Source organism: Pelophylax lessonae (genome assembly GCF_965119305.1).
Source record: "Pelophylax lessonae genome assembly, contig: HAP1_SCAFFOLD_254, whole genome shotgun sequence".
Classification (NCBI taxonomy): Eukaryota; Metazoa; Chordata; class Amphibia; order Anura; family Ranidae; genus Pelophylax; species Pelophylax lessonae.
The window spans coordinates 51,755-64,335 of NW_028120085.1; the positions used below are offsets into that span (position 1 = coordinate 51,755).

The 12,581-nt window shown below is 47.1% G+C and overlaps 1 protein-coding gene across 1 annotated transcript in view; it reads right to left on the reverse strand.

Moving 5' to 3' along the window:
• The window catches only part of ABCC8 (ATP binding cassette subfamily C member 8), a 199,386-nt gene that overhangs the window by 34,044 nt on the left and 152,761 nt on the right, over window positions 1-12,581 (reverse strand). The window contains exons 26-33 of the mRNA XM_082276046.1: window positions 11,072-11,238; window positions 10,593-10,662; window positions 7,955-8,112; window positions 2,889-2,981; window positions 2,631-2,733; window positions 1,350-1,463; window positions 289-409; window positions 78-208 (exon numbers count right to left, since the gene is read on the reverse strand). Of these exons, the coding sequence (XP_082132172.1) occupies window positions 78-208; window positions 289-409; window positions 1,350-1,463; window positions 2,631-2,733; window positions 2,889-2,981; window positions 7,955-8,112; window positions 10,593-10,662; window positions 11,072-11,238 (957 nt within the window). The remainder of the gene's footprint in view (window positions 1-77; window positions 209-288; window positions 410-1,349; window positions 1,464-2,630; window positions 2,734-2,888; window positions 2,982-7,954; window positions 8,113-10,592; window positions 10,663-11,071; window positions 11,239-12,581) is intronic.

Below are 12,581 nucleotides of genomic sequence, written 5' to 3' on the forward strand. Positions count from 1 at the left end.
CGCCCACATTGCACACCCCGCCCACATTGCACACTCCCGCCCACATTGCACACCCCCACCCACATTGCACCTCTCACCTTCTGTCCGGGCGTGATGTGGGCGTTGACATGTTTCAGGACGGGTTTTAGCGAGCTGTCGTATCGGACGCTCAGGTTCTGGATTTGGATCTCGCCGCTGTCCGGCCAGTTCTGTGGGATCTGGGAGGGGGCTGAACACACAGGACGCTCATTAATTATTCATGAGACACGGAGGTGAGCTGACCAATGAGGCGGCGGCACACATACTCACACAGGAGCCCCTTGTAATTCTCCGGCTCGGTCTTCAGAAGGCCGTTTATCCTCTTCACGGCTCCCAGTTGGATCTCCATGTCGGAGAGATTCCGCACCATCCAGTTCAGGTAGTTGGAGACCTGTGAGAGACGGGGCGCAAAATTCACCAACCCAAACTGAACCTCAGACTGTCTGTGCTGAGTCTACAGGCCAATCAGAATCCGCCGCCATTATTCCAATGTGGGAGGGGGGGGGGGCTCCATGAAAATGATTGGCACCTAATGGCAGCACAGACAGTTTTCTTTCAGCTGTGACAGAATTCTCCTATAAGGAGATAAATATAACACAAACTGGGGTCAGTGTCTGGGGAGTCAGAATCTGGGGGGACAGTGTCCAGGGAGTCAGAATCTGGGGGAGTCAGTGTTTGGGGAGTGAAAATCTGGGGGGGGGGTCAGTTTCCATGGAGTCAGAATCTGGGGGGATCAGTGTCCAGGGAGTTAGAATCTGGGGGGGAGGTCAGTGTCCAGGGAGTCAGAATCTGGGGGGGAGGTCAGTGTCCAGGGAGTCAGAATCTGGGGGGGGAGGTCAGTGTCCAGGGAGTTAGAATCTGGGGGGATCAGTGTCCGGGGAGTCAGAATCTGGGGGGGAGGTCAGTGTCCAGGGAGTCAGAATCTGGGGGGGGGTCAGTGTCCAAGGAGTCAGAATCTGGGAGGGGGGGGATCAGTGTCTAGGGAGTCAGAATCTGGGGGGTCAGTGTCCGGGAGTCAGAATCTGGGGAGGTCAGTGTCCGGGGAGTCAGAATCTGGGGGAGTCGGTGTCCAGGGAGTCAGAATCAGGGGGAGTCAGTGTCCTGGGAGTGAGAATCTGGGGGGGGGGGGGGGTCAGTGTCTGGGAAGTAAGAATCTGGGGGGAGGGGCAGTGCCTACTAAATGTAGACGGATTTTAGGTGAAAGGAAATCGTTAGAATCGTCTGACTTTCACACAGTTGCAGAGTTTTCTGGATGCCATGAGCAGTGCCCTGTTCTCTGCTGTATAACAGTGGAGTGTCCCCATCTGCCAACACCCAGAAATCCTCTTTACCATCAAGGCGTAGGTGAGTCCCAGGCCAACCAATCCCGTGGTGAGGTTGTTCTGCAACCGATAGGTGATGGAGGCAACAGCCGCTACCAGGACAACGCAGGCCCCGATATATTCCTGTATGAGGAGAGAAAATATGTATTTGATTCATGAAAACCTTTATATGAGAGATGACAGAGAGGGACACAGGACTGTCCATTGTGTGACCGGCCCCCAAGGAATGGCCACCCGGATGTCCATTGTGTGACCAGCCCCTGAGAAATGGCCACCGGGATGTCCATTGTGAGACCGGCCCCCAAGGAATGGCCACCCGGATGTCCATTGTGTGACCAGCTCCTGAGAAATGGCCACCGGGATGTCCATTGTGAGACCGGCCCTCAAGGAACGGCCACCCGGATGTCCATTGTGTGACCAGCTCCTGAGAAATGGCCACCGGGATGTCCATTGTGAGACCGGCCCTCAAGGAATGGCCACTGGGATGTCAATTGTGTGATTCCCCCTGAGGAATGGCCACCCAGATGTCCACTGTGAGACCAGACCCCGAGAAATGGCCACCGGGATGTCCACTGTGAGACCAGCCCCCGAGAAATGGCCACCTGGATATCCACTGAGACCAGCCCCCGAGAAATGGCCACCCGGATATCCACTGTGAGACCAGCCCCCGAGAAATGGCCACCAGGATGTCCACTGTGAGACTGGCCCCCCAGAAATGACCGCCGGGATGTCCATTGTGTGACCGTCCCTCAAGGAATGGCCACTGCAATGTCCATTGTGTGACCGGCCCTCAAGGAATGGCCACTGGGATATCCAGTGTGTGATCGCCCCTGAGGAATGGCCTCCGGGATGTCCATTGTGCGTCCGGCCCCCAGGGAATGGCCACCGGGATGTCCATTGTGTGACCAGCCCCGATGAATGGCCACCAAGATGTCCACTGTGCAACTGGCTTGTGAGGAACATATACTGGGACAGGCATTGTGTGACTACCCAGCCCCTGAGTAAAGTCTGTTGGGATGTCCCCTGTGTAACTGGTCCTCGTGGCACATCCACCAGATACCTGTGTGTGTGACCAGCCGGCCCTGAGGAACTTCAGCTTGGATATCCCCTGTGTGATTGCCCCCTGAGGAACGTCTACTGGGAAGTCCATCATGTGACCACCCCCGAGAAAAATCAACCAGGATGTCCTGTGTGACCAGCCCATGAGGAATGTCTGGCAAGATGTGATTGGTCACAGATGCTCCTCCCCCTGTGTACAGTAAATGACTCCCTCTGGCCATCCTCGCTCACCATGCGCACTTCTAGCCAGCGATTGGCGGCGGTCAGGAAGAGGGACGCAATGTTATTGGAGTCGGTGAGTTCCAGAAGTTTCTGCTGGAACCTGGTCTCGTATCTGGAGGAGAGAGACAAGATGGACATCAGACCGTCCAATAAATAAGTGAACAATGTGCGAGTCCATAACCCACAGCAACCAATCAGTGCTCAGCTTTCATAGCTGGGAGGGGTGGGGGCGGTTGCTATAGGTAACAGCGGCTCAATGTTCATTACCTGAATGCCCGTATGGTGGTCAGCCCCTCCACCGTCTCGGAGAAGTGCGCCAGTAGGGGAAGCTGCGTGCTGTCCTCCAGCTGCTGAAGGTCTCTGAAATAAGAGGTTATGTACTATGAGATCAGGATAAGATGAAGATACGCGGTGATATCACTTTTACCGTGTCCCATCACAGGGTGTATATATATATATACTGTATCTCCCTCTATATCCTGATATTATATCACAGGGTGTATATATCTCCCTCTATATCCTGATATTATATCACAGGGTGTATATACCTCCCTCTATATCCTGATATTATATCTCCGGGTGTATATACCTCCCTCTATATCCTGATATTATATCACCGGGTGTATATACCTCCCTCTATATCCTGATATTATATCACAGGGTGTATATATCTCCCTCTATATCCTGATATTATATCTCCGGGTGTATATACCTCCCTCTATATCCTGACATTATATCACAGGGTGTATATACCTCCCTCTATATCCTGATATTATATCACAGGGTGTATATACCTCCCTCTATATCCTGACATTATATCACAGGGTGTATATACCTCCCTCTATATCCTGATATTATATCACAGGGTGTATATATCTCCCTCTATATCCTGATATTATATCACAGGGTGTATATACCTCCCTCTATATCCTGATATTATATCACAAGGTGTATATACCTCCCTCTATATCCTGATATTATATCACAAGGTGTATATACCTCCCTCTATATCCTGATATTATATTACAGGGTGTATATACCTCTCTCTATATCCTGATATTATATCACAAGGTGTATATACCTCCCTCTATATCCTGATATTATATCTCCGGGTGTATATACCTCCCTCTATATCCTGATATTATATCTCCAGGTGTATATACCTCCCTCTATATCCTGATATTATATCACAGGGTGTATATACCTCCCTCTATATCCTGATATTATATCACAAGGTGTATATACCTCCCTCTATATCCTGATATTATATCACAGGGTGTATATACCTCCCTCTATATCCTGATATTATATCACAGGGTGTATATACCTCCCTCTATATCCTGATATTATATCACCGGGTGTATATACCTCCCTCTATATCCTGATATTATATCACCGGTAGTATATACCTCCCTCTATATCCTGATATTATATCCCAGGGTGTATATACCTCCCTCTATATCCTGATATTATATTACAGGGTGTATATATCTCCCTCTATATCCTGATATTATATCACAAGGTGTATATACCTCCCTCTATATCCTGATATTATATCACAAGGTGTATATACCTCCCTCTATATCCTGATATTATATCACAGGGTGTATATATCTCCCTCTATATCCTGATATTATATCACAGGGTGTATATATCTCCCTTTATATCCTGAAATTATATCACCGGGTGTATATACCTCCCTCTATATCCTGATATTATATCACCTGGTGTATATACCTCCCTCTATATCCTGATATTATATCACAGGGTGTATATACCTCCCTCTATATCCCGATATTATATCACAGGGTGTATATATCTCCCTCTATATCCTGATATTATATCACAGGGTGTATATACCTCCCTCTATATCCTGATATTATATCACCGGGTGTATATACCTCCCTCTATATCCTGATATTATATCACAGGGTGTATATACCTCCCTCTATATCCTGATATTATATCACAGGGTGTATATACCTCCCTCTATATCCCGATATTATATCACAGGGTGTATATACCTCCCTCTATATCCTGATATTATATCACAGGGTGTATATACCTCCCTCTATATCCTGATATTATATCTCCGGGTGTATATACCTCCCTCTATATCCTGATATTATATCACCGGGTGTATATACCTCCCTCTATATCCTGATATTATATCACTGGGTGTATATACCTCCCTCTATATCCTGATATTATATCACAGGGTGTATATTCCTCCCTCTATATCCTGATATTATATCTCCGGGTGTATATACCTCCCTCTATATCCTGACATTATATCCCAGGGTGTATATATCTCCCTCTATATCCTGATATTATATCACAGGGTGTATATACCTCCCTCTATATCCTGACATTATATCACAGGGTGTATATACCTCCCTCTATATCCTGATATTATATCACCGGGTGTATATACCTCCCTCTATATCCTGATATTATATCACAGGGTGTATATACCTCCCTCTATATCCTGATATTATATCACCGGGTGTATATACCTCCCTCTATATCCTGATATTATATCCCAGGGTGTATATACCTCCCTCTATATCCTGATATTATATTACAGGGTGTATATATCTCCCTCTATATCCTGATATTATATCACAAGGTGTATATACCTCCCTCTATATCCTGATATTATATCCCAGGGTGTATATACCTCCCTCTATATCCTGATATTATATCACAAGGTGTATATACCTCCCTCTATATCCTGATATTATATCACAGGGTGTATATATCTCCCTCTATATCCTGATATTATATCACAAGGTGTATATACCTCCCTCTATATCCTGATATTATATCACAGGGTGTATATATCTCCCTCTATATCCTGATATTATATCACAAGGTGTATATACCTCCCTCTATATCCTGACATTATATCCCAGGGTGTATATACCTCCCTCTATATCCTGATATTATATCACAAGGTGTATATACCTCCCTCTATATCCTGATATTATATCACAGGGTGTATATATCTCCCTCTATATCCTGAAATTATATCACCGGGTGTATATACCTCCCTCTATATCCTGATATTATATCACCGGGTGTATATACCTCCCTCTATATCCTGATATTATATCACAGGGTGTATATACCTCCCTCTATATCCCGATATTATATCACAGGGTGTATATACCTCCCTCTATATCCTGATATTATATCACAGGGTGTATATACCTCCCTCTATATCCTGATATTATATCACCGGGTGTATATACCTCCCTCTATATCCTGATATTATATCACAGGGTGTATATACCTCCCTCTATATCCCGATATTATATCACAGGGTGTATATACCTCCCTCTATATCCTGATATTATATCACAGGGTGTATATACCTCCCTCTATATCCTGACATTATATCACAAGGTGTATATATCTCCCTCTATATCCTGATATTATATCACAGGGTGTATATACCTCCCTCTATATCCTGATATTATATCACAAGGTGTATATACCTCCCTCTATATCCTGATATTATATCACAAGGTGTATATATCTCCCTCTATACCCTGATATTATATTACCGGGTGTATATACCTCCCTCTATATCCTGACATTATATCACCGGGTGTATATACCTCCCTCTATATCCTGATATTATATCACAGGGTGTATATACCTCCCTCTATATCCTGATATTATATCATAGGGTGTGTATACCTCCCTCTATATCCTGATATTATATCACCGGGTGTATATACCTCCCTCTATATCCTGATATTATATCTCCGGGTGTATATATCTCCCTCTATATCCTGACATTATATCCCAGGGTGTATATATCTCCCTCTATATCCTGATATTATATCCCAGGGTGTATATACCTCCCTCTATATCCTGATATTATATCATAGGGTGTATATACCTCCCTCTATATCCTGATATTATATTTCCGGGTGTATATATCTCCCTCTATATCCTGATATTATATCCCAGGGTGTATATACCTCCCTCTATATCCTGATATTATATCATAGGGTGTATATACCTCCCTCTATATCCTGATATTATATCTCCGGGTGTATATACCTCCCTCTATATCCTGATATTATATCACAGGGTGTATATACCTCCCTCTATATCCTGATATTATATCACAGGGTGTATATACCTCCCTCTATATCCTGATATTATATCACAGGGTGTATATACCTCCCTCTATATCCTGATATTATATCATAGGGTGTATATACCTCCCTCTATATCCTGATATTATATCCCAGGGTGTATATATCTCCCTCTATATCCTGATATTATATCTCCGTGTGATATGGCGCAGATTTCCGATCAGCAGGAGGCGGTAAAACGTTCGGCGTATTCCCGGAGATCTCAAAGAAGCTCAGACAAGAAGTAAACAGATTTTTATCCACAAATAAAGAATTGCGGGAAGGTCGGAGAAGTATTTATAATGCGGTCAGGAAGATCACAGAGGATAAACAGAGGACGGGGAGTCCGGGGAAACTTCTCTTTATATGGAAAAACCACAGAAATCTCCATCTGGAAGAAAACATTCCTAATTTCTGTACAGATCAGAGATGTCACCATTCCAGATGGATTGTATAACAGCCGATACACAACCCTGGATACATTGTTACTGTTCATTCAAGGATAAGCCCCGCCCACTGCCAGCAAACATCGCAGGTATCCCACCTGTGCACTGAAAGTGGGCAGAATTCGGAAGAGGTGGATATGCCTGTCCATCTGTCACCATGTCTGTCCACGAAGGGACCCTATAAGCCCTGAAATGTGTTGGATTACACCCAATGAAGGGACCCTATAAGCCCTGAAATGTGTTAGATTACACCCAATGAAGGGACCCTATAAGCCCTGAAATGTGTTAGATTACACCCAATGAAGGGACCCTATAACCCCTGAAATGTGTTAGATTACACCCGATGAAGGGACCCTATAACCCCTGAAATGTTTTGGATTAAACCCAATGAAGAGACCCTATAACCCCTGAAATGTGTTGGATTACACCCAATGAAGGGACCCTATAACCCCTGAAATGTGTTAGATTACACCCGATGAAGAGACCCTATAACCCCTGAAATGTGTTGGATTACACCCAATGAAGGGACCCTATAACCTCTGAAATGTGTTAGATTACACATTCCTACAAGTTCCATCACCTGGAGCAGGACTACAAATTTCAACATCACCTGGGGCAGGACTACATGTTCCAGCATCACCTGGGCAGGACTACAAGTTCCAGCATCAGCTGGGGCAGGACTACAAGTTCCAGCATTCCACCACAATGGACCTGACTTCCCATATAAGGACATTACCTGGAGGCCACCCTGAAGTGCTTCTGGATGAAGTAGCAGATGATGGCCAGAGGGAGGAGCGAGATGACGAAGATGGGGGTGACGTAGGAGATGACGGCCAGGGCGGAGATGCAGAGTAAGGTGGAGCGGCTGAGACATTCCAGGGTGGTCGGGATGTGCTGGGGAGAGAAGAGCCATGTCAGTATAGGTTACATATCAGTGACTGGGCCGGGAACACCTGCAAGGGGATCTGTCATAAGAGAAATGCTGCTGAAAATGCCAGTATTCTGGCTTGCATGCCGATTCGCACCTCGAGTCTCCAGCCTGGAACAAGCAAGTGGAATCGGAGCTCCGACATTCCCGATATATAGAAGCTCTGGTTCAGTGATTCAGGATATTGAAGCTTAAGGATCAGCATGACAGCCGGGGACACATTGAAGCCCAAGGATCAGTATGACAGTCAGGTGCGTAGCTTTTCTAGAAGGGGGACAAGCAGTGGCCACCCCTGTAGTTTTCTCATGTTCTCATCCCAAGAAAAAAGATTGGTAATCCAGCCGGATGTCTCTGTATAACGCTCTGCGGAGGGAGGTCTGCAGACCATCCATGGACATCCCCCTGGACAGGGCAGGGATTCTCTCATGGATGTAGCGGGGTACAAGGACCATCCATGGACATCCCCCTGGACAGGGCAGGGATTCTCTCATGGATGTAGCGGGGTACAAGGACCATCCATGGACATCCCCCTGGACAGGGCAGGGATTCTCTCATGGATGTAGCGGGGTACAAGGACCATCCATGGACATCCACCTGGACAGGGCAGGGATTCTCTCATGGATGTAGCGGGGTACAAGGACCATCCATGGACATCCACCTGGACAGGGCAGGGATTCTCTCATGGATGTAGCGGGGTACAAGGACCATCCATGGACATCCACCTGGACAGGGCAGGGATTCTCTCATGGATGTAGCAGGGTACAAGGACCATCCATGGACATCCACCTAGACAGGGCAGGGATTCTCTCATGGATGTAGCGGGGTACAAGGACCATCCATGGACATCCCCCTGGACAGGGCAGGGATTCTCTCATGGATGTAGTGGGGTACAAGGACCATCCATGGACATACACCTGGACAGGGCAGGGATTCTCTCATGGATGTAGCGGGGTACAAGGACCATCCATGGACATCCACCTAGACAGGGCAGGGATTCTCTCATGGATGTAGCGGGGTACAAGGACCATCCATGGACATCCCCCTGGACAGGGCAGGGATTCTCTCATGGATGTAGTGGGGTACAAGGACCATCCATGGACATCCACCTGGACAGGGCAGGGATTCTCTCATGGATGTAGCGGGGTACAAGGACCATCCATTGACATCCACCTGGACAGGGCAGGGATTCTCTCATGGATGTAGCGGGGTACAAGGAGAGGAAGGGGTTTTCCTATTCTAGCTTTGCTAGGTCAGGTTGGTTCTGGGGACACCACACCTCTTGTTCCTGATTGGTGAAGGTTTGTGGGAGGAGCTTTCTGCAGGTTGAAAACTTCCCCTGACCAACCAGAAGGCAAGGGTAGGCGATGTCCAGTTGGCTGTATTATGGAGGTGCTGGATTGGGCTCATCAAAGATTCATGGTCGCTCACATTATAGGGGGCGCCACGGCTGTGGTGAGGCAGCTCTCAGCAGAAGCACCCGTTATTGGGGCGCCAGAGGTCCAGATATAGAAATGAGAGCCTCACACCCGGGAGTCCAGAAGTCTCTAATACTGGAATAAATCCCTACAAGAAGAGAAAAAAATACCCAACATGTTTCAGTGGTTTAAAGATCTCCTCCTCCTCCTTCTGGAGCCAATCACAGCACAAGAAAGAACTTCTTGCCGAATGGACTGTGGTCAGTGCCCGGGGGAGGGGGGTCTGCTCCATTGTATACAGCCCCCCGGTATGAAGTAACTCCGATATTAAAGACTTTTAAACTCGTAATTCTTGGACTGGTGATCTCAATTCTATACCTGGATTTCAGAAGGATGTACCCCCGTCCTGGCAAATGAGGGATCAGGTCTTGGTAGTAATCTGGGGGCCCGGTGTGTTGGGGGCACCTCTGACGGTTTTTGTGAGATTTTTAGTCAACTGCCAAACGAGGAAGAAGCTGAACAGAGGGGGCTGTGAGGGTTGCAGGCCATCCTGGGGACCCTCTGACTGACAAAGTACATACAGATCTCACCGCCCCCAGAGTATGGGATCCACCCCCGAGGAACCCTGAGACCAAGGCAGGAAAGTATGACCCGGATTTCTTTGGTCTGATAATGGACCCGGTTCTATTCCTGTCCCATGGGGAGTTCCCTCCATTGTCACCGGCTGCCAGGAGAGCATTCACGTTCTTTGGGCTGAATTATCTGAAGATATTTGATGATCATACATAGACAGATCACCCACCATGGTGAGGAAACATCTCAGCCGCCATCTGATGGCTGCCATGATGGATGACAACCACCCCCCCACACAGAACAATCTCCATCAATCCGATGAGTGGGAATATCAGGAATTCCGATGTTGGACCGTATTCACCTCCTTCATAAACCTCCCACTACTCAAACAGATGATCCCCAGATCTGGGACCCCCAAAAACCAATGAAGGCAACGAGTTCCCGGAAATCCCACCCACCTGATCGATGGTGTTGAAGTCAGCAGAGAATCTGTTCAGAATACTTCCCAGGGGCGTCGTCTCGAAGAACCTGAAGAGGAGAAATCACAAAAATGTGACGATTATAAGCGTTCTTCTCTGGGCGGGGACTTGTCATGTGATGTCATTGGTGCATTTCTGTCCCAGAATCCCTTTCAGCATCGACATCTGACATCAGCCGGGATGGGGATGATGTCATTGCTGAGATGGAGAATTATTGGCCAGGTCTTACGGCATCACTCAGTCTGTATGGATACTAAAATGGACAGAACACAAGGGGGAGACACCTCACTGAGGCCAGAAAGTGGGAATTTACCTCACTGAGGCCAGAAAGTGGGAATTTATTTTAATGGTTCCAAAAACTGAGAGCTTACCTCAATGGTGCCAGGGATTGGGAATTTATGTCATTGGTGCCAGGGATTGGGAATTTACCTCATTGGTGCCAGAAATTGGGTATTTACCTCATTGGTGCCAGGATGATGGCATTTAGCAGACTGTTGTGCAGTTTCTTGGCGACTCGCAGTCCGGTCCATTCTACGGCAATGGAGGTGGAGAGACACATGATGATGGCCAGGCAGGAGAGGACGCTGAACACCATGGAGTACGGGGAATGGTCAAAGTCACAGCTCTGCAGGGAAAGCACAGACCTCAGTCAGCACCTCCCTCTATGGAGATAGAATGTAAGCTCTTGGGTTCAGGACAATTACAGTGGAAGATCCATCAATGATTTATAATACAGTCTATATTTCCCCCCCATTAATGGAAGGCAGTCAGGACACCTCACCTCTATGGAGATAGAATGTAAGCTCTTGGGTCCCATTAATGGAAGGCAGTCAGGAGACCTCACCTCTATGGAGATAGATTGTAAGCTCTTGGGTCCCATTAATGGTGGACAGTCAGGAGACCTCACCTCTATGGAGATAGAATGTAAGCTCTTGGGTCCCATTAATGGAGGACACCTCCCTCTATGGAGATAGATTGTAAGCTCTTGGGTCCCATTAATGGGGGACAGTCAGGAGACCTCACCTCTATGGAGATAGAATGTAAGCTCTTGGGTCCCATTAATGGAAGGCAGTCAGGAGACCTCACCTCTATGGAGATAGAATGTAAGCTCTTGGGTCCCATTAATGGAAGGCAGTCAGGACACCTCACCTCTATGGAGATAGAATGTAAGCTCTTGGGTCCCATTAATGGAGGACACCTCCCTCTATGGAGATAGATTGTAAGCTCTTGGGTCCCATTAATGGGGGACAGTCAGGAGACCTCACCTCTATGGAGATAGAATGTAAGCTCTTGGGTCCCATTAATGGAAGGCAGTCAGGAGACCTCCCCTTTATGGAGATAGAATGTAAGCTCTTGGGTCCCATTAATGGAAGGCAGTCAGGACACCTCACCTCTATGGAGATAGAATGTAAGCTCTTGGGTCCCATTAATGGAGGACACCTCCCTCTATGGAGATAGATTGTAAGCTCTTGGGTCCCATTAATGGAGGACAGTCAGGAGACCTCACCTCTATGGAGATAGATTGTAAGCTCTTGGGTCCCATTAATGGGGGACAGTCAGGAGACCTCACCTCTATGGAGATAGATTGTAAGCTCTTGGGTCCCATTAATGGGGGACAGTCAGGAGACCTCACCTCTATGGAGATAGATTGTAAGCTCTTGGGTCCCATTAATGGGGGACAGTCAGGACACCTCCCTCTATGGAGATAGAATGTAAGCTCTTGGGTCCCATTAATGGGGGACAGTCAGGACACCTCCCTCTATGGAGATAGAATGTAAGCTCTTGGGTCCCATTAATGGGGGACCCCTCCCTCTATGGAGATAGATTGTAAGCTCTTGGGTCCCATTAATGGGGGACAGTCAGGACACCTCCCTCTATGGAGATAGAATGTAAGCTCTTGGGTCCCATTAATGGGGGGACAGTGAGGACACCTCCCTCTATGGAGATAGAATGTAAGCTCTTGGGTCC